Genomic DNA, 26,018 nt, shown 5'->3' on the forward strand with positions numbered 1-26,018 from the left:
CAGTGCACCAGGTGAGTGAGTTACTGTCAGCGTGCACCAGGTGAGTGAGTTACTGTCAGTGTGCACCAGGTGCGTGAGTTACTGTCAGTGTGCACCAGGTGAGTGAGTTACTGTCAGTGCACCAGGTGCGTGAGTTACTGTCAGCGTGCACCAGGTGCGTGAGTTACTGTCAACGTGCACCAGGTGAGTGAGTTACTGTCAGTGCACCGGGTGAGTGAGTTACTGTCAGCGTGCACCGGGTGAGTGAGTTACTGTCAGTGCACCAGGTGAGTGAGTTACTGTCAGTGCACCAGGTGTGTGAGTTACTGTCAACGTGCACCAGGTGAGTGAGTTACTGTCAGTGCACCAGGTGAGTGAGTTACTGTCAGTGCACCGGGTGCGTGAGTTACTGTCAGCGTGCACCAGGTGCGTGAGTTACTGTCAACGTGCACCAGGTGAGTGAGTTACTGTCAGTGCACCAGGTGCGTGAGTTACTGTCAGTGCACCAGGTGAGTGAGTTACTGTCAGCGTGCACCAGGTGCGTGAGTTACTGTCAGTGCACCAGGTGAGTGAGTTACTGTCAGTGCACCAGGTGAGTGAGTTACTGTCAGTGCACCAGGTGAGTGAGTTACTGTCAGTGCACCAGGTGAGTGAGTTACTGTCAGTGCACCAGGTGAGTGAGTTACTGTCAGTGCACCAGGTGAGTGAGTTACTGTCAGTGCACCAGGTGAGTGAGTTACTGTCAGTGCACCAGGTGAGTGAGTTACTGTCAGTGCACCAGGTGAGTGAGTTACTGTCAGCGTGCACCAGGTGAGTGAGTTACTGTCAGCGTGCACCAGGTGAGTGAGTTACTGTCAGCGTGCACCAGGTGAGTGAGTTACTGTCAGCGTGCACCAGGTGAGCTGCTTGCAGTGTGCTTATCCTCACCGTTTTCTGTTTTTTTTAAATAAATGCTCAGTCACTCCAACTGAATTGTTTTTTTAAATCACTGCTCCTTTTAAGGTGACTCCCTGCGTGTTTAACTCTGTTAGCGAGCTTACTGCTGCTTTTTGTTTCAGTGAATTTGGACAATTAGCGGTTGATTTACTGGATCAGTCCTTCAGACAAGATGAACATATGGCAATGAAGTTGCTGACTTATGAACTGAAGAACTGGAGCAACTCGACCTGCCTGAAGTTAGCTGTTCACTCGCGACTTCGCCCGTTTGTAGCTCACACCTGTACTCAAATGCTGTTGTCGGACATGTGGATGGGAAGGCTGAACATGAGGAAAAATTCCTGGTACAAGGTAAAATTGCCACGTGCCACGCTTTTTTCTGTTGGGAAGAGGAATGAGACTAAGTAGATAACTCTTTCAGAAAACTGGCGCAGGCTGAATAGCCTCCTTTTGTGCTGCAAATTTCAATGTATGACATGGTAAAATTGAGAGCTAATTTGCAGTTATATTAATGAGACCAATAGTTAGACCAGGGTTGTGCCAGCCTGGAGCTGGTACAGGTCACTGAAAATGGCCTGAAGGATCCAAACTTGTGTTGAAATCTGCTCATTGATGCATTTTTTTTGACAGGTTATTCTCAGTATTCTATTCCCACCTGCTATTCTCATGCTGGAGTTTAAAACCAAGGCTGAAATGTCTCATATTCCTCAAACTGAGGATGCTCATCAAATGAACATGGAAGACAGTGAACACAACTTTCAGAGCCCAACTGATCAAATATCAATGGTGAGATAGTTTCAAGTAGATTTTAACTGATCATAAAACAACTCTTTGAGGTCGAACCCTTTTCCTTACTGTTGTGACGCTAATTTTTTAAAACTTTAAACTCTGTCCTAGCGCCCATTGTATAGTCATGGTTTAAACCCCACTACTGTCTGTTTGAGCATGGCACAGAATTGTTGTCCTGTTCCACTTTCAATGTGACTAGTTGCTACAAACAAAGTAAATTCTAAATAAGAACAGTAATGATTTGGGAAATATTGCAACCTATAAACTTTGTTAAAATGGTCCCTGGGAGCAGTGTTCATTTCAGGGACCGATTTTTTTGAAAATAGGAATAAATAATAAAGTACATTAAAATTGGCAGGACTTCCCAGGCAGCATAGTATAATAATGATTAATATTTGACACAAGTACTCCCTGTGGGCTTCCCTTCTCCTTTAGTCAGAATTAAACAATTTATTTGATTGCCTGCTTTCCTTTCCCATGCCATTTTCTAACTCCGTTCTTAGGTGACTGTCTTGGAGCTGTTCAATTCACCTAACGCAAAAGTTAGCATTTCTGGAGGGAAATCCTGAGGTGTCTAAACTGACTGGAAGTTAGTATCAGCTGTGAGTAAAGCATTATCCTGTTCAGCCAGCCATCATAAAGCGGCTGGCATAGATGCTACAGACCCCACCAATGTGGGCTTCCCATTCCTGCAGGTTTCATTCTTCTATTGAAATGTTCCATACACCGTCCCACTTTTTGCACTCTGGTCTTTTGTGCAGTGTTGTGCCTGTTGTGTTTTGCATGCCCTGCACATTGCAACTTTCTTGTCTTTCTGTTACACACACTGACCAGTACTGATTGGTCACTCTGTTCTCTCAGATGATACCAGACATCCTCCTTGCACAAGTTGGTCATTTTGATTTATAGCTATAATTCTAAGATATGCCGTTGTACTGCACTTGTGCACTAACAATGACAATAAAGTTGATTATTATTATTATTGGGAGAGGAAAAAATGTTCTCTGTATATTAAATTTTGTGCAGTTATGGGTGTTTTCCCACAAATAACTCAACTGACTTTAAAAGATAGCATTCTCTCATCCAGAGTCGACATTCTAAGAACTGGACACTCAGTTGTGATGAGATCTGTGTTTGCAGTTAGTCTGATGTGTTATGAAGGGATGGAGATGAAAAAGGTGTTCAATGGGCACAGGTTGAGGAAAATGAAAATGATGTCAAAGAACACTGAAAGCCTAGATCAAGAAGGAAATAAAAGCAGAAAATTTGATTTAAAAAAAGAAATTAGTGCATGTTTCAGAAAGTATTCCTTGAATGTTTGAGATAATGTGGTCCATTATGGACAACCCTTACAACAAAAAACACAACCAATCTGTCTTTGGTGGGTGTTTGTCAAAGCAGCTACTGTGAACTAATGGTGTTATACTTTCTTTGCCATTTAAAACCAAAAATGTAAAATCAACTCTTAACAAAATTTGGCTCATTACTATTTGAAGCATGTCAAAAGCACCAGCTAGGTTTTAGGGCCACTGAGGCCAGGGAGATGTCGAGTTTCTCTGACGCTTTAAGGTGAGCGAGAAGTGCAAGTTTGCATCAATAGCAGCTAGGATGTTGGTAACAGCTATGCCTTCCTCCAAGGAAACCTGCTCAAATAATACCTTGGCTCCTGCATCAGCTGGCGGGTCGGTCATCTAGCAGCAGTCCGTGCAGCACTGATGCTCTTCTGAGTTGCGCAGTACTGCAAGAAAGTGTAGGTGGATTCCCATCATCAGAAACCAAGGATGTAAGTGCTCTTATGCAAAAGGACAGGTGAGGAGGGGATTAATAATGTAGTTTCTTATTGGTTGGGGTTTGTGTGTGTAAGCAACAACTGCACTACTTGTATACATCGTTCTGTAAACTAGCTTGGAGCCCTGTCATGCTTGTGGTTAATCCTTGACTAATGTATATAATGCAAACTCTTGTTAAACTGTGCAGTTCATCTTAGTAGAAGCTTTTTTCAATCTGAGGCAATAGTTCCACTTTATGGATGTCATTGTACATTCAGGAAATGGAATGTGCTTGTAGGCACTGTGCATGCTCAGTGGTGCAAAAAAGCTGGTTTAAAAAATAGTCTGTAATTATAGAATTTAATTTTTTTTCAAAAAGGGTTCTGCCATCCCTTCTAAACTGCCCAATTTTTCAGAATGCCCTCTACATCTCCCGGTAAGATTTACGCCTTCTGTCATGTTCTCTATATAATGGACCAACTTGTGTAGCTGTATAATAATTCTGGAACTTTTTTCTCCCTGGTATTGTGCAGGAGGTGTTCAAAGAAGAAGGAATCTGTGACCACCATGAGGTGAAACATGAAGATGCGACTCTGACTAAACCAAGGAGGCTGCCTGTCACTAGAAAATTCTACTCTTTTTACCATGCACCAATTGCAAAGTTTTGGTTTAACACAGTAAGTGGTGAATGAAACCAATGGAATATGCCTCTGCTGTTTTAAGTATAGTTCAATTAAGGAGTCAAAAAAATGTCAAATCTTGTTTTAAGGACGTTCTTTTAATTTGAAAGTGGTGGTCTGCGATTTATAGAATCAGTTATTTTGGGTTTCCATGGAAGTTATTTTGAGATTGGGAAGCTGAACCAACCACCAGTTTTGGGATCCAGGGCCATCAAATGAAAGAAGTAGATATTATGGAAAAAGTGGCTTCAAGAGAATAGGTGGTCACAAAAACGGGCTTGGTGCAGAGTTAGAATTGTGCTCCATCACCTTAGGACATGGGTATGAATCCAGCCCTGATGAGTAGGAAAGTCATCTCTATCAACTGCATGTGTCCCGTGTGAAATTATTCTGGGTAACCAACTCTGGTCAAAACTTTGAATTCACAGTGCAAAACTATTCAGAACTATTTGACACAAAGTTGGCAGCTTGTTCAGAGTTGCTTAAGGGTAGCTGGTTCATGAAATAGAAATGAAAGTGACATATAAAGAGGATAAGTAAATTCTGATATGGCATTGAAGTAACAAAAGGAATAAACTTAATCATTTCCATTGGGAGAAATATGCTTGACAATGAAAGAGAGAGTACTGAAGACTTGAGTATGATGGACTTGTGCTGGTTGTTTGAAACAACTGAATAGGATCTGCAAAAATGGGTGTCACTGTGGATGAACCCTTGTTTTATATATTCTTATATGGTTTTTGTTGGACCCTGTGTGAAACATGTTTTGTTTTGGGCCCCCTCCTTCTCTAAATTTAAAATTGTCTGTGATATAGTGTCTCGGTCTTCTATTTAAGCAAGCTTCCTGAAGTATTGAGTTGACCAAAGGGCAAATGATTATTGCTGCATCCTGAGGCCTGAGATTGTAACCAAACACCGATCCATTTATTCATTTGTTTCCACAAAGGGTTAATGTCGTCGGTCATGTTTTTATCGACAAAATTGAGGATGAAAATAATCTGACACAATTATTGTGTTCTCCAACAATGGAAATTAGCAACAATAAACTAAAACTTTGTGGGAGATGAAACTAAAAGTAAAATAATGTATCGGACTCTAATGACACTGCTTAACAGTATAAATACAACTTCAGTAATGCTGTACTGAAATGTGGAGTGCTGGTTTGAGGGTTCTGCCACTATTCAAAACGCTAAGTTCTGACTCTCTCTTTTCTAAAATTATATCTTTTTCCTTTATATCCAGTTGGCCTATTTGGGATTCCTCATGCTGTACACATATGTTGTTCTGGTACAAATGCAGAATTTACCATCTGTGCAAGAATGGATTGTGATTGCCTTCATTTTTACCTTGGCCATAGAGAAAATTAGAGAGGTGCGGATTGCTTTTTTTTAAAAATCTTACTTTCCACAGTGTAATATTGTGTATATAATCCATAAAATGTTCCGTATCATTTTTAATAAATTGTTTGGTAAAGATATCTGTATTTGTCAAGAGTCCTCTCAATGGCTCCCTGAACCTCACTGCTGCTCAGTCAGGCTGAACAAGGTGGTTCGCACCTTGGTGTTCTTTTCAGCCCCGAGCTGCGGTTTCTACTCTACATCCAATCTGTTACCAAGACCACCACGTTGCACCTCTGGAACATTGCCCATTTGTGCCCTGCCCAGCTAGCTTGCTTTTTCTAGCACTCACCACCCCATCTCCACCACTTACAATTCTCAGTTAATCCAGAACTCTGGCCTAAAACCTCTTCCACACAAAAGTCCTCCACCTATCACCCTGTCCTCCCCTACATCTTCTAGTTCACTTCCCCAGCAAATCGATTCTCATCTCTTTCAAATCTCTACATTGCTTCTCCCTCCCCTTTTTGGGAAATCTTCCCATGCAGAGCCCACAGTCATCATTCTGACTCTGGATTACTGCTTGTGCCTCACATGGAGGGGCTGATCCTTCAGCCATTACACCTCGACTCTCTGAAACTCGCTTCCAAAATCACTTCCCATGCCTTCAAAAGTCCTCTTTAAAAACACACTTCTCATACCATTTCTTTGATCTCTTTTTCCCACTCCTTCACTAAGTTCCTTTATCATCTGCTGGCATCCACTGCTCCTCGTGCTATATTTAGTCATTTCAAACTCCACAAGAGTTAATGGGTAGATTGCATGTAGTTGAAGTCTTGCATTGCGTAATAGTCTTTCAACGTAATCTGTTATTTTTTGGTTTGTCAATGGGGATTATATAGTTTTATTTTTTTTGTGTCTAGATCTTCATGTCAGAAGCTGGAAAGATAAATCAGAAGATCAAGGTCTATTTCAGTGACTATTTCAACATCACTGACACACTTGCAATTGTTTTGTTTTTTGTTGGTTTTGGACTGAGGTTTGGAACTGGGCAAGTGATGAATGCTGGGAGGATAATGTATTGCCTCAATATTATATTTTGGTATGTGCGGCTTCTGGATTTCCTGGCAGTCAATCAGCATGCAGGGCCCTATGTTACAATGATAGGTAAAATGGTAAGTGGATCACTTGGAAACTTTAGTGATTTGTTTTTGTTAACTTCCAAACATGAAATTACAGAAGTCCTGTCGTAATCAATCCTTACAATCCAAGGGAGATGTTCTTGTTAAGTGGTATTGGATTTTAACAAAACTCTCATATTTCTTTAATAAAAGGTTGATATAGAACCTTTTTTTGCCATAAGATGTCACTAGTTCACTTAATGCTACACTGTAGTATATTTTCACACTATCCTAAAGGAACTTGGAGGTAGTTAATGGCATTGCATCAATTGCTTTTTAATTTGCTTTAACATTTGATTTTTTGGTCCGGTTGCAAGTATTGCAGCTAGAGCTTATGGGAAAGTGGACAGGAAATTCAATCTTAAATTAATGCATTTCAAAATTTAAACTTTACAATAACTCAAGATAAATAATGAATTGTTTTATCTTAAGGATTTCATCTGATTTAGTGGGGTCTGTGCCACAAGAGTAGTGAGACATGGGTCTTTCCCAAAGCTGAAATACCTTTCTCGGCCTTTCCACCATAGGAAGGTATTGACCGCAGGCCAGGTAATGGACAAAGAAAAGTCGGAGCAGAGTTCTACTTGCAGCTGCTGGTTGAAGAATGGCACTGAAGGAGGTCTGGGCTGGGAGTCTCTTGGTGCAAGGATGGCGCTGAAGGAGGTCTGGGCTGGGAGTCTCTTGGTGCAAGGATGGCGCTGAAGGAGGTCTGGGCTGGGAGTCTCATGGTGCAAGGATGGCACTGAAGGAGGTCTGGGCTGGGAGTCTCTTGGTGCAAGGATGGCGCTGAAGGAGGTCTGGGCTGGGAGTCTCTTGGTGCAAGGATGGCGCTGAAGGAGGTCTGGGCTGGGAGTCTCTTGGTGCAAGGAATGGCGCTGAAGGAGGTCTGGGCTGGGAGTCTCATGGTGCAAGGATGGCGCTGAAGGAGGTCTGGGCTGGGAGTCTCTTGGTGCAAGGATGGCGCTGAAGGAGGTCTGGGCTGGGAGTCTCTTGGTGCAAGGATGGCAGGAAGGGGAGGAGAAAAGTTTTTATTCAAACAAAAATCTTTGATAAGAATTGATTAAATGAATTTCCTATCAAAGAATTTTATAACGCATGCATGTTTAACTTTCTATTGTTGGTATCACACTGGTTTTTTTCAATGTAATGACATAAATTATCTGATTTTTAGCCCAGATATTGGAGAAGTTTGAATTTTGTTTTACCTCTTGAATTATAGGTGGCAAACATGTTTTACATTGTGGTTATTATGGCAGTGGTCTTACTGAGCTTTGGAGTTCCAAGGAAAGCAATCCTTTACCCAACAGAATTTCCATCCTGGGAACTAGCAAAAGATATAGTCTTTCAGCCTTACTGGATGATATATGGTGAAGTATACGCATATGAAATTGATCGTAAGTAACTTTTTGGAAATGCCTAAATATCAGTCTGATTTATAGGGTCTCCTGAGTGCTGGCTTGTGTTTGGTGAATTATTTTTGTCACCTAAAGCTGTCATTGATCTCATCACCTACGATCATGAAGAATATAATGAGGGTAGCAAGGCTTCATTTACATATACAGGTGAACAGGAGATCAGTTCTTTATAGGATTAGCTACCTTGTTAATATTAGATACATTTCTAATGCTTCTCAAGTTTTGATCTTTACTGATGGGTTGAGCAGGTATTGTGTAGAATAGTAATTGTGCAATTCAGTTGAAATATGAATAGCAAAAGCAATTTCTAAACCTCATGTAGGTCACTGGATCAGAATGCAGCCTCCAACTGTCTGATGTCTACCCTCTTTTAAAATAAGTGGTGGCACTGAAGTGAAACCTTTCACCATCTTGTGATGGAAGCAGGTTTTATTGCCAATTTGACTGCATTCTTGAGTCAGATCAAACTGAGCAGCTTTCATAGAAGGACGTTGTGCTCCTTTGTGATATTGCAGGTATATTGGGGACTCCTATTACAGTGGCTCCACATGCAGTATATAATGCAGCACTGTATTGGTGTTTGACCATTTGCCTTTGCCAGGAGAGTTTTATTTAAAGAAAGCACTTGTTACACCTCCTCGGAATCTGTATAATAAGACACACTTTAATGGATCATTCTCTTCCTTCACAAAGCCTGTGCCAACAACACTGAAGATGGTGCAAAGCAACGTTGTGTCATTGGATCATGGATAACGCCATTTTTACAAGCAGTCTACCTCTTTGTACAGTATATCCTCATGGTGAATCTTCTCATTGCATTTTTCAAGTGAGTACATTCTTGCTTCCATCTATACAATATATTAAAAATCTTGTGTTTGTGCACAGTTCGTCAATTGTTTCCATTATAAATTTGATGTCCACATTTATAACGAAAGCTACCTATGTTAATGTGTCTCACTGTAATAAATACACCACTCTCCCAGCAGAAACACTGCAACCACTGTACAGCACAGGCAATGGAAGGCCATTTGTTCCAGGATATTCTCCCTTCAACTATGTCATCGGCGGCTATGCTTCAGCTACCATGGCCCCAGTCACTAATTTCCTCCCTAAATCCCTTTGCCTCTCCACCTCTTCTCCTTTAAGATCCTCCTTAAACCCACCTCTTTGATTAAGCTTTTGGTCACCCTTCCTAATCTCTCCTCCTTTTCTTCAGTGTCCATTTTCCCCATACCTCTGAAATACTTTAGGTACAATATGAATGTAGCTTCTTGTTATACTACATGCTTTAGTGCAGTGCAAAATATTTTAAACTTATTTTTATATAGCATCTTAATGTAGAAAAGGCCCCAAGGCATGAGGGAAAATGGATGCCGAGCCAAAAAAGGAAGGATTAGATGGGGCGATCAAAAGCTAAGTCAAACATCTGAGTTTAAGAAGGTTCTTGAGAGCAAGATGGTGGTGTGAAGGGGTTTAGGGAAGGAATTTCATGGGGTGGGAGCTGGGCAGCTGAAGGCACAGCATCAATGGGGTGAAGCAAGGGGGAATTCACAAGGTGGCATTTGATGTTTGATCTAAAAACTAACATTTAATTAGTCAATAAGTTTTGCTAAGATTTGAGTACTTACCTAATACAGGTAGACTATCCTTTATCCGAAAACCTTGGGACCAGCTGAGTTTCGGTTTTTGGAATTTTTCGGATTTCAGAAGGTATTGGAAAATTTGTCGGGGGTGGGGGTTGTCGGGGGGGGGGAGAAAAGAATATCGGACGGGTCGGGGGTCGGGTCGGGTCGGGGGAGAAAAGAATATCGGGCGGGTCGGGGGTCGGGTCGGGGGGAGAAAAGAATGTCGGGGGTCGGGTCGGGTGGGGGGGAGAAAAGAATATCAGACGGGCCGCTGTATTGTCGGGTTCACTCTCCCGGTACCTCCTTCACACTGCCCGGCTCGGCCTGCAATCTCCTCCCCAGGAGGGAACTCTGTGACCCTCTGCCCTGCTCAGCGTAAGTCGTGCGCCACTCTGGTCATGCCGTGCGCACGACTTTCGCTGAATGAAAAAACTTTCGGATTTTAGAGGTTTTCGGTTTTTGGAAGTTCGGATAAAGGATAGTCTACCTGTAGGAGCAGACTAAGAAAGACTACGAAAAATTCAAAAATGGGTTTAGAATGCATGTACATAAATACACAAACTGTGATGAATAAGGTTGTTGAGCTACAAGCGCAATATGATGATGTGGCAATAACAGAAACATGGCTTAAAAACGGTGAGGTCTAGGCACTTAATATTCAAGGGTACAAGGTGTTCAGAAAAGATAGGGAAGGAAAAAGGGAGGTGGGGTGGCAGTGCTGATTAAGGAAGACATGCAGTGTTGGAAAAGGCGGATGTTCTTGAGGGGACAAGGACAGAATCCATTTGGTTAGAGTTGAGGAGCAAAAAGGGAAATATTCTTTCGGCCTCCAAATAGTGAGAGGGAGGTAACGGTGCAAATCTGCAGGGAAATCGGAGAGCTATAGAGTGGTGATATTGGGGACTTTAATTACCCAAATATCGATTGGGATAATGCTAGGGTAAAGGGAAAAGAGGGGGAGGAATTTCTGAAATGTGTTCAGGAGAATTTCCTTGACCAGTATGTTCTTGGACCAACTAGGAAGGAGGCATTGCTGGATCTGGTGCTGGGGAATGAGGTGGGCCAGGTTGACCAAGTGTCTGTGGGAGAACACTTGGGTACGAGTGATCATCGTTTCATAAAATTTAGATTAGCAATGGAGAGGAGCAAAGAACAATCTAGAGTGAAACTTCTAAACTGGAATAGGGCTAACTTCAATGGGATGTGAAAGGATCTAGCCAGGGTGAAATGGAATCAAAGACTGACAGGAAAAGCTGTAATGGAACAATGGGTGATCTTTAAGGAGGCGATGTTGCAAGTACAGGCTAGGTACATTCCAACAAGAGGGAAGGGTAAGGGAACCAAAGCAAGGGCTCCTTGGATGACCAGGGAGATAGAGAAGATGATGAAACAAAAAAAGGTGTATGATGCATGTCAGGTGAATTCTTCAAGGGAGAACCAGACCAAATACAATAGGTTGAGAGGGGAAGTGAAGATGAAAATAAGATTGACAAAGAGAGAATATGAGAGCAGAATGGCGGTTAACATAAAAGGGAACCCAAAAATCTTCTACCGGCATGTAAACAGTAAGCGGGTAGAAAGGCGTGGTGAGGCTTATTAGAGACAAAGAAGGTGATATATGCTTAGAGGCACAGGGCAAGGCTAGAATACTCAATGAGTACTTTGTATCGGTGTTTACTAAGGAGGTGGATGCTGACAAAATATCGGTAGAAGTGGGAAAGGTAGAAGCAATGGAAGGGGTGAAAATTAATTGACAGGATCTATTAGAAAGGCTGGGTATGCTTAGAGTGGATAAATCGCCTGGTCCAGATGGCTTGCATCCCAGGTTGCTAAGGGAATTGGGGTCGGAGATAGCGGAAGGGCTTGCCATAATTTTCCAATCTTCCCTAGATGCGGGAGAGGTGCCTGAGGATTGGAAAGTGGCAAGTGTGACAACATTGTTCAAGAAAGGGTGTAAGGACAATCCTAGTAACTACAGGCTGGTCAGTTTAACATCAGTGGTGGGTAAAGTTTTAGAAACAATAATCAAGGAAAAATTTAACAGGCACTTGGAGAGGTTTAAGCTAATTAAGGAGAGCCAACACGGATTTGTAAAAGGCCGATCATGTTTGACTAATCTAATTTAATTTTTTGATGAAGTAACATGGAGGATTGATGAAGGGAAAGCAATGGATGTTGTCTACATGGATTTTAGGAAGACGTTTGACAAAATACCACATGGAAGGCTGGTTAACAAAATTGAGGCTCATGGAATAGGTGGGTCAGTGACAGCTTAGATAAGGAATTGGCTTAAGGACAGAAAACAGCGAGTTGTGGTAAATGGCTGTTTTTCAGACTGGAGGATGGAAGCCAGTGGTGTTCCCCAAGAGTCATTGCTGGGGCCACTGCTTTCTTTGATATATATAAATGACCTGGACATTGGAATACAGAGCAGAATTTCTAAATTTGCTGATGACACCAAACTTGGAGGTGTGGTGAACAGTGAGGATGATACCAATCGACTGCAACAGGACATAGAAAGGCTAGCAGAATGGGCAGACAAGTGGCAGATGGAATTTAATACAGAGAAGTGTGAGGTGATGCATTTTGGCAGAAGGAACAGGGAGAGGCAATATACACTTAATGGCACAGTTTTAAAGAGTGTACAGGGACAGAGGGACCTGGGAGTTAATGGCCCAGAAATTCGGGTCGGGGGCTTCCCGCGGGTGTAAGCCCCCGACCAGCACTTACCTACCACACCGGCCGTTGAGCTGTGGGCCCCCGTGGAATTCCGATCCTGGGCCTGCTCCAACTGCCGGCGCGCAGTGCTTGCGTATCCCAGGGGCGCTGTTAGTTCAATGCGTCCCCTGGGATCACGTGGGCCATGGGGAGCCAATCGGAGCAGGGAATGCTCCATTCATAAGTTTGACAGGAAGAGCTGTCAAAACTTATAAATACTATGGGCCCCAAAACATCACTAAATCTTCAAATAAACTTTAAAAAATCACATTTTTAAAATAAACTATAAATTATATGAAATAACTTTTAAACAATAATTTAAATTTTTGAAAAAAATAATTTTATTTTCTAACGGGGCTAAAAATAAACTTACCTTTCTTGAAGTATTTAAAAATAATAAACCTGTGGAAAAAATGTTTTAATTTTAATTAATTCACCACTTACCTTGTAAAAAGCAGGCCTTATGACTGCTTTTTAAATGTGTAAATTCTGGAGACTTAACCTCCCGGGAAAACCTGCAAAAAAAACCTAAGTTGGATGCGCACACGCAGCCTCTCCCGCGCATGCGTTCAAACTCTGAACCCCTTCGTTCAGAGGAACGGAAGTGCCGGTTTCCCGCGCATGCACAGTGCATGCAGGAAACCGGCACTTCCATTGGGCCTACGGGTGAGTACCTCGTGCTTACTCACCCATGGAGACCCGAATTTCTGGGCCATTGTGCATAGGTCCCTGAAGGTGGCAGGTCATATTGAGAGAGTGGTTAGCAAAGCATATGGGATCTTGGGCTTCATAAATAGAGGTATTGAGTACACAAGTAGAGAAGTTATGCTGAACCTTTATAAAGCGCTGGTTAGGCCACAACTGGAGTCTTGCGTCCAGTTCTGGTCACCATACTTTAGGAAGGATGTGAAGGCCCTCGAGAGGGTGCAGAGGAGATTTACCAGAATGGTTCCGGGGATGGGGGATCTTGGCTACAAGGACAGGTTGGAGAAGCTGGATTTGTTGTCATTAGAGCAAAGGAGGTTGAGGGGTGATTTGATTGAGGTGTACAAGATTACGATGGGTTTGGATAGGCTAGACGGGGAAAGGCTGTTCCCACTAGTTGATGGTACAAGGACTAGGGGACACAGATTTAAGGTTTTGGGCAAGAGATACAGGGGGATGTGAGGAAAAATGTTTTTATGCAGTGAGTGGTGAGGACCTGGAACTCGCTGCTGACGGAAGTGGTGGAAGCGGACACAATGTTTTCAAGGGGAGACTGAATAGGCACTTGAGGGAAATAAACTTGCAGGGCTACGGGGATAGAGCGGGGGAATGGGACTTGGCTTGCTCCACAGAGAGCCGGCGCGGACTCGATGGGCCAAATGGCCTCCTGTGCCGTATGACTCTGGCCTAATATTTAACCCTTTTAATTAAAAGAAAGCATTTATGGTGCCATGTTCAATTAAACTTTTCCAAATGCAATATTATGTCTTAAAGCTTCTCAAATGATGCGGTTTAAATAGCCATAACTTGTAGTATCCCAAATTACAGTAAATTGTGGAAGTAATTTTCTTCTTTTCTATCTTTCAGCAATGTGTATTTCCAAGTGAAGGCCATTTCAAACATTGTATGGAAATATCAACGGTACCACTTTATCATGGCATATCATGAAAAGCCTGTTCTACCGCCTCCTCTCATCATCCTCAGCCACTTTGCTTTATTGATCTCCCACATTTGCCGACAAGGAAAGAAACATGACCGAGGTCAAGGCGGGCCAAGTAAGGAGAGCTTTCAGAATACCAACTGTGCACAGTAGCTGAATGTGTTTTCCTGTGATTTGTAGTTTTTGAGACTTCTTGCAAATACCTGTTGGCATCATAATGTTTGCTGTTCTGGGAAGTTGATTTTAGTAAATATTTCACAAGACCATCATTCATGGAGGGAGCGGTAGCATAGTGGTAATGTCACTGGGCTTAATCCAGAGACCTGGACTAATGGAGGAAGATGTGCATTAGGGTGGGTACGGTAGTGTGGTAATGTCACTGGGCTTAATCCAGAGACCTGGACTAATGGAGGAAGATGTGCATTAGGGTGGGTACGGTAGCATAGTGGTAATGTCACTGGGCTTAATCCAGAGACCTGGACTAATGGAGGAAGATGTGCATTAGGGTGGGTACGGTAGCATAGTGGTAATGTCACTGGGCTTAATCCAGAGATCTGGACTAATGGAGGAAGATGTGCATTAGGGTGGGTACGGTAGTGTGGTAATGTCACTGGGCTTAATCCAGAGATCTGGACTAATGGAGGAAGATGTGCATTAGGGTGGGTACGGTAGTGTGGTAATGTCACTGGGCTTAATCCAGAGACCTGGACTAATGGAGGAAGATGTGCATTAGGGTGGGTACGGTAGTGTGGTAATGTCACTGGGCTTAATCCAGAGACCTGGACTAATGGAGGAAGATGTGCATTAGGGTGGGTACGGTAGCATAGTGGTAATGTCACTGGGCTTAATCCAGAGACCTGGACTAATGGAGGAAGATGTGCATTAGGGTGGGTACGGTAGCATAGTGGTAATGTCACTGGGCTTAATCCAGAGACCTGGACTAATGGAGGAAGATGTGCATTAGGGTGGGTACGGTAGCGTAGTGGTAATGTCACTGGGCTTAATCCAGAGATCTGGACTAATGGAGGAAGATGTGCATTAGGGTGGGTACGGTAGTGTGGTAATGTCACTGGGCTTAATCCAGAGACCTGGACTAATGGAGGAAGATGTGCATTAGGGTGGGTACGGTAGCGTAGTGGTAATGTCACTGGGCTTAATCCAGAGACCTGGACTAATGATCCGGAGGTGTGAGTTCAATCCCCACCACGGCAGCTGGGGAATTTAAATTCAGTTAAATAAATCTGGAATTAAAAGCTAGTATCCGTAATGGTGACCATGAAACTATCAGATTGTTGGTTTTAGCAGAAGGAAATCTGCCGTCCTTACCTGGTCTGGCTTCAGACCCACAGCAATGTGGTTGACTCTGAACTGCCCTCTGAAATGGCCGCTCAGTACCAAACCGTTACAAAGAACAGTGGTTCAAGAAGGCGGCTCACCACTTCTCAATAAATGCTGGCTTTGCCAGCGATAGCCACATCCCATGAATGATTAAATTTAAAAAAATTTGCATGCCCCTATATAAATCTTGGCAGATCTTCACTATTAGTTTTGCTTCATTGCCTAATCCTCCCCCTTTCCCTTTAAGAGGTTGGTCACACTGCTTTTGTTCAATATCATCTTTCAGCAGAAATTTGTTCTTTTTAGTTGGTGTTTTCACAGATTTTTTTCATGGTTTTACTCTTCTCTTTCCCCACCTTCACCCCAAAAGAGAGAAACTCTTGTTTATCCATTTTGGCTTCTAGATGTTGGGTATAAGAGTGGCCTGAGTAACTTACCTTCAATTTTGGTGTTCTCCTGTGCTGAGGATGTTCAGCCCTTCCCTTGTCGGCATGACTAAAATCCTATCATGGGCATTAATCTGCATCCAAAATTCCATGAATATTAGCCTACAGATTCTCATTCAAATGGCATAGGATTTTGAAGGCTTTTAAATTAATAAATCTGTTACTTCCTGTTGCAACCTGTGTCTCAGCTTTGATGCAAATTGTACCGATCTCATCTTTCAGAATTGTTTGTAAGTGAGGATGACCAGAAAAAATTGCATGACTTTGAAGAGCAATGTGTGGAAAAGTACTTCCATGAGAAGGAGGATCGATTTCATTCAGGCAGTGAGGAACGAATTCGGGTGACCTCTGAAAGGTAAAGCGTTTAACTTTATGGAACCATAGTACCACTTGCAGAACTCTTGGGAAATATGAGCCTAGATTTTGATTCAGATTAATAATGTGCACAGTTATCAGACTCTTATCTCAAATCTCTTCACGTACAGTGAATTGTTTTGAAGTGCAGTGAAAGTTGTGTAGGCAAATTTGGCTGCCATTTATTGCACAGCAAGCGCTATAAACAGCAATGAGATGAAAGGTCAGTTAATCCATTTTGGAGGCGTTTGTTGGCTAGGATACTAAGAATTCCCTGCTCTTCAAATTGTATGGGATCTTTAATTGTCATCGGAAGAGGGCTCTGATTTAACATCTCATCAGACAGGCAAAATGTCCAATATAAAAATGGAACATTGTTGAAATGTAGTTAATTTAATAGTAACTTCATTAAAATTTATATTCACTTGACGTTTGACTTCTAACATAATCTTGATGGCAGTGCTTCCTTGCTGAGATCAACTGTGAATCCCCAACGTGTATAATGAAACATCTTAACATTTTCTCACCGGGGCTGTAATGTTTTTCCAGATGGAATTAAAGACTGAAAGGTTGAAGCCTGTAATCGATACATGGTTTGTGTTTCATAACTGATATTTTTATTTACTATTCAAGGATTCTAGAGCAGTGGTTGAGGCTGTTACATGCTGTGGTTCTTGTATTATACTGTACTTGCTACTTTATACTATGGTATAGGGATAAAGCTGTGGGTTTAATTGGTAAGATTTTCTGGATATTGCATGTTGTGTTTTTAGTGTGAAGTGGCTGTAAAGCGAATAGGATGCTGGGTTCTATTCACCAAATTAGTTGAATTCAAATCCTCAGGTAGCCCCAAAGTCCCAATTAAACCGCATTTGGAGTACTTCATACACTTCTGGTTACTTCAGCGTAAGAAAGCACAATTTCCTCCAATTAAACATTGGAAAGACCAAAGCCGTCATCTTTGACTCTCGCCACCAATTCCATCCATCTCCCTGCCACTGTCTCTGTTTGAACCAAACTGTTTGCTGAACAGGACGTTATATTTGCAATGAATTGAGCTTTTGACCCTATACCCTCTCCATCACAAAGACCCCCTACTTCCACCTCTAACATCGCCCCCCTATCGCAGCCCATCTGCTGCTGAAACCCTTATCCATGCCTTTGTCACCTCCAGACTTGACTATTCCAGTGCTCTCCTGGCCAGCTTCCCATCCTTCACCCTTCCTCCGTGAACTTCAGCTCATCCAAAACTCTGCTCCCTGTATCCTATCCTACAACAAGTCCTGCTCACCTATTACTCCTGTCCTTGTTGACTCACATTGGCTCCACCAATGCTTCCAATTTAAAATTCTCATCATCGTGTTTAAGTGCCTTCATGGTCTCGCCCTTCCTTATCTCGTAACCTCCAGTCCTGCAGTGCCCCCCCCCCCTCCCCGAACCACCCTTCCCGAGCTTTTCATTCCATCAACTCTGGCTTTATGAACACCCCCTGCCCTTTGTCCCACCATTGGTGGCTGTGTCTTCAGCCGCCTAGGCCTTAAGCTCGGAAATTCCCTGCCTAAACATCTCTGCTTCTGCAACTCCCTCTCTTCTTTAAGACCCTCCTTAAAACCTACCTCTGACCAGATTTTTGATCACCCCTCCTAACGTCTCCGCCTTTGGTTCAGCGCCCATTTGTTTATGATTAATCGTCTGAAGCATCCTGAGGTATTTTTCTACGTTAAAGATGCTACATAAATATGTTGTATTTCTGTCTGACGTTGGATATCTTCACAAATAATTTAGTTCAATATGAAGTAATTGAGTTTGAACATTCTATTTCTCTTTTCTTTAGAGTTGAAAATATGTCCATCCAATTAAAAGAAGTAGGTGACCGTGTAAATTATATAAAGCGTTCATTACAAACATTGGACTGTCAAATTGGGCACCTGCAGGACCTGTCGGCTCTTACAGTGGACACGTTGAAAGCACTGACTGCTCAGAAGGCTTCTGAGGCCACGAAGGTGCACAATGAAATTACTCGGGAGCTTAGCATTTCAAGAAATCTGGGCGATAATCTTTCTGACGTCCCACTTAAAACTTCATTAAAAAAGAAGCACAGCATTGGAACATATTTTGGCTCCTCTTTTCCTCAGCGAGGGATGGACACTGGCGATTCTATCTGTGCTGATGGTTCTCATCAAGACTACATTAACACTTCCCAAAGAGAGGTGTTGTACAAGAAATTTGGTCAAGATTTGCTTCCAGGTTCTCCGAGGAATGAACTGAATGTTCAAGAGGCTGGTTCCTCAGGCTGTGCCTTATTACCAAATGTAGCATCTCCCTCTGAACTTCGACATAGAAGCCATATTGGGCTGGGGAAAACCCAGTCCCTGACCAGCGATCAGAAACCAGGACAATCGTTCCACAGCATACCAAATCTCTCTCCCCCATCTGCCAAATTTTTTGTTAGTACCCCATCTCAGCCAAGTGACACAAGCCAGTTGGAGCTTGTGCCAGATTCCGTCGACTCCGTTAAAACTGGTATAGATGCTGATGGCAGTTCTGTTGAATTTGGGGCCTTTGTTGGTAAGTATAGTGAAGTTGTTTGTGCTTTACCTGAAGAAATTTGCTGCTGTCCTTCTCATCCCGCTTGCAGCTTCTGTTGCCACGCTACCACCACAGCTTGCTTTGAGACTGAAGGATATTTCAACCACGCATTCATTGACACTGAGAGTAGCACAGACACTGATGACAGTAATGACCGAAGCACTGAATATAATCTGAGCACTATGCACAACTTTGAAAACCAGTTTCAAAGGAGAGGACCTCTGCAAGTGGGCGAGTTGGCTTCCGCCATCATATCCAATAAAGAGACCCATGAACGATACAGAAAAGGGCAGAGAGATTTGGACGATTACTTCATACAGGCTGTCGAATTGCGAGGTCAACATATTAATATTGGGAACTGTGCAGGACTGCTGAGTGACCTGTGGAACAAAACCCAATTGAGAGGTTTGAGCTCCTGTACCACTGTAACTTTGCGGGACCTCTGCTGGTTGCAGGTGACTTCACTGTTGGTGCATTGCTTGGGCCTCTCCTTGATTTTAATTGCCCTTTTCTTTCTCCTATGTTTTGGTTGCCACAATAAGGCACCACTGCTGTATCCTGTTTCCCTAGCTTAGTAACACTATACTATATTTTCTCGAGAATGTCTCAGATTTGTACCTCAGACCTATACTTGGTTTTTAGCAATTGTGAGCGTTTCCATACTTTGACCATTGTCCAACTGGCCTTTTTAAAGTCGTGGTAGTTAGAGGGACCTAAATGCTGAGGTTGAACCTGCTGGGATAGAAGGTTTGATGAAGTCTACTGAAAACCCTTTGTTTTCAATTTGAAACCTGTTTTGTGTTGAAGTTAAACAACATCCAAATTCACATCTTCAATGAAGGGAAAGCGCAGAGATACCTTCCGAGTTAGAGAGCCTTTTTTTTAGTAAAAGATTAATTTTCCTGGCTTTAGATTTGACATCTGAAAGGTGTCAAAGTTGAGACTCACTGATCAGTGGAAATTCAAGCCAAGTTATATTTAACTCAGTCTTGCTTACATGATTGGGAAATTAAATAGTTTAATTGGAAAGGGTTTATTGATAGGAATGTGCCAACTTAGAATATTAAAAATTTAAACCAACTGGTGTAAAATACATATTTCTTTATCAAAAATATTTTTAGCCATTTATGGAATGAAGTACGTCTCCAATTACATTGCACTCTATCGTGCCTGTTACTGGGGAATGTGTGTGAGGTCAGATCAGAAACGTTTCAAAGTTGCATGTACTTTACTAACATTTCCTTTGTATTGTCAGTTTGTTAGCAACCACAAAATGAATTTTGTGTTAATCTAAAGATCTGTCTGCTTTAGGCCACAAGGACAACTTGGAGCTGCCAAAACCCGGGACAAGGGAAGCAATAAAGTTGAAAGAGCAGAAATCAGCTGTAGGAGTCATTCATGATTTGGTACACTTTGAGATTATTTTTTTTGCCTTTTTCATATTATGGCTCTATGAAATATATATTAATACCTCCTATCTTTACTAGGGAGTTCATCATGGTGACTATCATTTGAGAGCAGTGAATTCTTATGCTGGATTTGCTGAGCTGCACGGTGATCATTTGACTTCTGGTGCATCTGCTCAAGCAGTTTCTTGTAAGTTTGCAGCTCTTCAGGAAAGCTGTTTCTAAGATGGACTGCTATACATTTCTGCTTCGGGGTGCCCCATCTGACACTTCCAGCAAGCAGTTAGAAGCACTGCCTAAACTCTGAATGTTTAATAATTGGAAGTATGGTGACTATGATTGGGGTCAACTTTCTCGAACCTCAAGTTTTTGCTACCAAGAGCAAATAACTATGATCCAAACCAGGCTGTTTAATGGTAACACTGTAAATTGATGTTACACGAGAGTGGTAGAACACACATTTCCCCAAGTGATCAGTTCTTGATCTCCAGCCACCATTTGTAATGGCAAAATTGAAGGCCGAGTCGATGCATATTACATTTGTGTAATCCTCGTTGTAGCACACAATTGGTAGAGCGTCACAAACGGGCCCTTTATTCATCCTCTCTGATAGGAAATGGTATTCGAGTCTAAGCAGAAGAACAGATGAATACAGCCTGCTTTATTTTATTGATGTTTGAATGCGTCAGGCCAAATTGGCAGTCTCCTAATGTGACCCCTCTGTCCATCCCCCACAAGATGTGAATTTGACAAATCTGCTTCATTAATGTGCCATGGATAGAAACGGAACATTTTCTTTAACAAGACAGCAGCTTATTTGAACTTCTACCCCTAAATAAAAACTGCCACCCTGTTCATAAAAGGAACCGCTACAAAGAAATCCAAACCATAACCTGGTTCCCTGATCAGAAATGACCCAACAATCTCTGCTGAACAGATGCACCCTCTGCTGCTGGCTTGGGCTGAGCAGGAATTGATGCGTTTTCCTGTTCCTGAGTATGGGCCCGATGCTAGAATGTAACTCGAGTTCAGTATTGGCTGGGCTTGAGTTGCCTTGGTGGCAGATGATGGAAGGTGGGCCCATTGAATATGCAATACTTTCCAGCTGGGACACCTGATGTGGGAGACTCCATGAGGCTATTTTTTTTCAGCAACAAAGCTGAGAATATCTGAGATGTCAACATTTTTGTCCTTTTGGAATAGAAAGAGTACTTCAAATTAAACATATTCTGCTCCTTTGCCTGGAATATTGCAGTTTGTACATTAAACTTGCGATTGAATAGTACTAAAGAACTTAATGTACTGTAGCAGGTAGGTAGTTTAGTAACTAACAAGGCTAGATAAAATGTCTGTCCCTTGTGCAAATTAGTTACAAAAATTTGATTTACATACAATGTTTTGAATCTAATGAGTTTTTACTATGCATGTATGTGGATGGCTGAGTGTACTTGTTAAAATATTTGGTTAGCATATCTACACCCATTACTGTCGTGTACAGGATGTGCAATGTTTATGTTATACAGTGTCTAGCAACTTCTATTTGCTCTGCTGAAGAAAGGTCACTGAAATGCTTTGACATTAGGAAGTTTTTTGGCGTGTGAAGTGCTTGGATATATGCCAACGTATTCGTACATTAGGGTCTTCAATTCCTTCCTCCAGCTTTTAAAGATGAGGAAATGACTATATTTAAGTCCTTTACAATAAGAACAGTCTTTACAGTTAACTTTAATCTGCTTTTTCTGTTTACTTCAGTACAAGGTAGGGGTGGTAAAGACTGGATCAGGGCCTCCGCTGAAGATGTAACATTCCACCGAGAGGATTCAAAGGCTTCCCTGCTGGTCAGTCTGATTTTGTGCCTGTTATCAAATAATGTTGGTAATGTGACGTTAACGGTGTTTGGTTTTTAACTGGTGGAAAGTAAACTTTTTAAATATCCATTTTAAGGGCGATACATAATGTAACCCTACAACAGAGTTACAGCACAGGAATGGTCCATTCGGCCCACCAGGTCCGTGCCGGTGTTTATGCTCCACACGAGTCTTCTCCCACCCGGCTTCATCTAATCCTTTCTCCTTCACTTGTTTATCTAGCTTCCCCTTGAATGCATCTATACTATTCGCCTCAACCACTCCTTGTGGTAGTAAGTTCCACATTCTAACCACTCTCTGGGCAAAGAAGATTCTCCTGAATTCTTTATTAGATTTTATTAGTGACTATCTTGTATTTATAGCCCCTAGTTTGGGATTTTAAAGAAAAAGAGCAAAAGGAAAAGTTATTCATTCCACATGTCTATTGTCTTGTCTTGGTTAATCCCTAAAAAATATAAAATGTTATTTCAAACATTTGGATTCTCCAGTAGGCCTGCAAACCATATGGTTCCCACAGCCGATGGTGAATACAAGGCGTTAGTCTGGAATTACACCTCTGTACTTCCTTTTGTTGCCAGCAGCGCACTGTGATGCACACAAGGAAAAGATTCAATGCCATTTTCTGGTTATTTTGTTGACCTGTTTATAGCTGTGCAATTAATTGGACTGTTGCCGGAGTTGAATTTCTTAACATAATATTTCTTTGAGGAAAAGGCCAGGGAGCAATATACTTAATTGGAGGAAGGCCAATTTCAGTGGGTTGAGAATGGATCTCATAGAGTCATAGAGTAATACAGCACAGATAGAGGCCCTTCGGCCCATCGTGTCCGCGCCGGCCATCAAGCCCTGCCTAATCTAATCCCATATTCCAGCATTTGGCCCGTAGCCTTGTATGCTATGGCATTTCAAGTGCACATCCAAATGCTTCTTAAATGTTGTGAGGGTTTCTGCCTCCACAACCCTTTCAGGCAGTGAGTTCCAGACTCCAACCACCCTCTGGGTGAAAAAGTTCTTTCTCAAATCCCCTCTAAACCTCCCGCCCTTTACCTTGAATCTATGCCCCCTAGTTATTGACCCCTCTACTAAGGGAAAAAGCTCCTCAGCATCCATCCTATCTATGCCCCTCATAATTTTGTACACCTCAATCATGTCCCCCCTCAGCCTCCTCTGCTCCAAGGAAAACAAACCCAATCTGCCCAGTCTCTCTTCATAGCCGAAGCGCTCCAGCCCCGGTAACATCCTGGTGAACCTCCTCTGCACCCTCTCTAACGCGATCACATCCTTCCTGTAGTGTGGCGACCAGAACTGCACACAGTATTCCAGCTGTGGCCTAACCAGTGTTTTATACAGCTCCATCATAACCTCCTTGCTCTTATATTCAATGCCTCGGCTAATGAAGGCAAGTATCCCATATGCCTTTTTTACCACCTTATCCACCTGTTCCGCCGCCTTCAGGGATCTGTGTACTTGCACACCCAGATCCCTCTGACCCGCCGTCTTGCCTAGGGTCTTTCCATTCATTGTGTATTCCTTTGCCTTGTTAGTCCCCCCCAAAGTGCATCACCTCGCACTTTTCCGGGTTAAATTCCATTTGCCACTGTTCCGCCCATCTGACCAACCCATCTATATCGTCCTGCAGACTGAGGCTACCCTCCTCGCTATTTACCACCCTACCAATTTTTGTATCATCCGCGAACTTACTGATCATACCCTTTACATTCATATCCAAGTCATTAATGTAGACCACAAACAGCAAGGGACCCAGCACCGATCCCTGTGGTACCCCACTGGCCACAGGCTTCCAGTCACAAAAACAACCTTCGACCATCACCCTCTGCCTTCTGCCACTAAGCCAGTTTTGTATCCAATGTGTCAAGGCACCCTGGATTCCATGGGCTCTTACCTTCTTGACCAGTCTCCTGTGCGGGACTTTATCGAAGGCCTTACTGAAATCCATGTATACCACATCCACTGCGTTACCCTCATCCACACACCTAGTCACCCCCTCAAAAAATTCAATCAAATTAGTCAGACATGATCTTCCCTTGACAAAGCCATGTTGACTATCCCTGATTAATCCTTGCCTCTCCAAGTGGAGACAAATTTTGTCCCTCAGGATTTTTTCCAATAATTTTCCTACCACTGATGTTAGGCTCACTGGCCTGTAGTTCCCCGGTTTTTCCCTACTACCCTTCTTGAATAATGGTACTACATTAGCGGTTCTCCAGTCCTCTGGCACATCCCCTGTGGCCAGAGAGGTCCTGAATATATGTGTTAGAGCCCCCGCAATCTCCTCCTTTGCCTCACACAGCAGCCTGGGATACATTTCATCCGGGCCTGGGGATTTATCCATTTTTAGGCCAGCTAAAACCGCCAATACCTCCTCCCTCTCGATGTTAATATGTTCGAGCATATCACAGTCCCCCCCGCCCTATTTCTATGTCTACATCGTCCTTCTCCATAGTGAAAACAGATGCAAAAAATTCATTTAGAACCCCTCCTACATCTTCCGGCTCCACACACACATTGCCACTTTTGTCCCTAATGGGCCCTATTTTTTCCCTAGTTATCCTCTTACCCTTAATATACTTATAAAACATCTTCGGATTTTCCTTTATTTTGCTCGCCAGTGTTATTTCATGGCCCCTCCTTGATCTCCTAATTTCTTTTTTAAGTATCCCCCTGCACTTTTTGTTCTCCTCTAGGGCTTCCTCCGTCTTTAGCCTTTTGTATCTACCAAAAGCCCTCCTTTTTTTCCTAATCCATTCTCGTATATCCCCTGACATCCAAGGTTCCCTGTGGTTTTTGGAACCACCCTTGACCTTTACGGGAACATGTTGCCATTGTATGATCTCAATCTCCCTTCTGAAAGCCTCCCATTGCTCTGATGCGGATTTTCCTACAAGTAGCTGATCCCAGTCCATTTTGGCCAGATCCTGCCTTATCCTATTAAAATCGGCCTTCCCCCAATTTAGAACCTTTATTTCCGGCCCATCCCTGTCCTTTTCCATGACCACCTTAAATCTTACCATATTATGGTCACTATCACCAAAGTGCTCACCTACTAGCACTTTTTCCACTTGGCCGGCCACATTCCCTAGAATTAGATCCAGTACCGCCCCCTCTCTTGTAGGACTTTCTACATGCTGGCTCAAAAAGCTCTCCTGGATGCACTTTAAGAATTCTACACCCTCTGAGCCTTTCACACTCTGACTATCCCAGTTAATATTGGGGAAGTTGAAATCCCCCATTATTATTACCCTATTATTTGCACATTTCTCTGAGATTTGCCTACATATCTGTTCCTCTATCTCCCCCTGACTGTTTGGAGGCCTATAGTACACTCCCAGCAAAGTGCTTGCCCCCTTTTTGTTTTTAAGCTCCACCCATATGGCCTCATTAGAGGACCCTGCTAATATATCATCCCTCCTTACTGCAGTAATTGACTCCTTAATTAATATTGCGACACCCCCTCCTCTTATACCTCCCCCTCTGTCTCGCCTGAAGATTCTGTACCCCGGAATATTGAGCTGCCACTCTTGCCCTTCCCTCAACCATGTCTCCGTGATAGCAACAATATCATACTCCCATGTGTTTATCAACACCTTCAGTTCATCCACCTTATTTGCAAGACTCCTTGCATTAAAATAGATGCCATCCAGCCTTGCCCTTATATATTTGCCCTGTCTACCAAGCTGACTTGTTTTTTTCTCTATAATTGGCAGCACATCCCCCCCTATTTCAGCTCCCCTCTGTATCCCATCCCCCTGCCAAGTTAGTTTAAACCCCCCCCAACAGTGCTAGCAAACCTCCCCGCAAGGATATTTGTCCCGCTCTGGTTCAGGTGCAACCTGTCCGACTTGTACAAGTCCCACCTTTCCCAGAAGCTGGCCCAGTGATCCAGGAAAGTAAAACCCTCCCCCCTACACCAACTCTTTAGCCA

The 26,018-nt window shown here is 42.8% G+C and overlaps 1 protein-coding gene across 1 annotated transcript in view; it reads left to right on the top strand.

Moving 5' to 3' along the window:
• trpm7 (transient receptor potential cation channel, subfamily M, member 7) overlaps positions 1-26,018 on the top strand; it is a 151,125-nt gene that overhangs the window by 71,052 nt on the left and 54,055 nt on the right. Inside the window, exons 18-31 of the mRNA XM_085968293.1 lie at positions 1,038-1,266; positions 1,546-1,701; positions 3,853-3,909; positions 4,007-4,150; positions 5,396-5,524; positions 6,414-6,665; positions 7,891-8,065; positions 8,780-8,912; positions 14,002-14,189; positions 16,081-16,213; positions 18,047-18,780; positions 20,113-20,207; positions 20,289-20,397; positions 21,960-22,045. Coding sequence (XP_085824419.1) covers positions 1,038-1,266; positions 1,546-1,701; positions 3,853-3,909; positions 4,007-4,150; positions 5,396-5,524; positions 6,414-6,665; positions 7,891-8,065; positions 8,780-8,912; positions 14,002-14,189; positions 16,081-16,213; positions 18,047-18,780; positions 20,113-20,207; positions 20,289-20,397; positions 21,960-22,045 — 2,620 coding nt within the window. The remainder of the gene's footprint in view (positions 1-1,037; positions 1,267-1,545; positions 1,702-3,852; positions 3,910-4,006; positions 4,151-5,395; positions 5,525-6,413; positions 6,666-7,890; positions 8,066-8,779; positions 8,913-14,001; positions 14,190-16,080; positions 16,214-18,046; positions 18,781-20,112; positions 20,208-20,288; positions 20,398-21,959; positions 22,046-26,018) is intronic.

The sequence above is a fragment of the Somniosus microcephalus genome, chromosome 27 (assembly GCF_052327205.1).
Source record: "Somniosus microcephalus isolate GS21.2 chromosome 27, FLI_Smic_1.0, whole genome shotgun sequence".
Taxonomy (NCBI): Eukaryota; Metazoa; Chordata; class Chondrichthyes; order Squaliformes; family Somniosidae; genus Somniosus; species Somniosus microcephalus.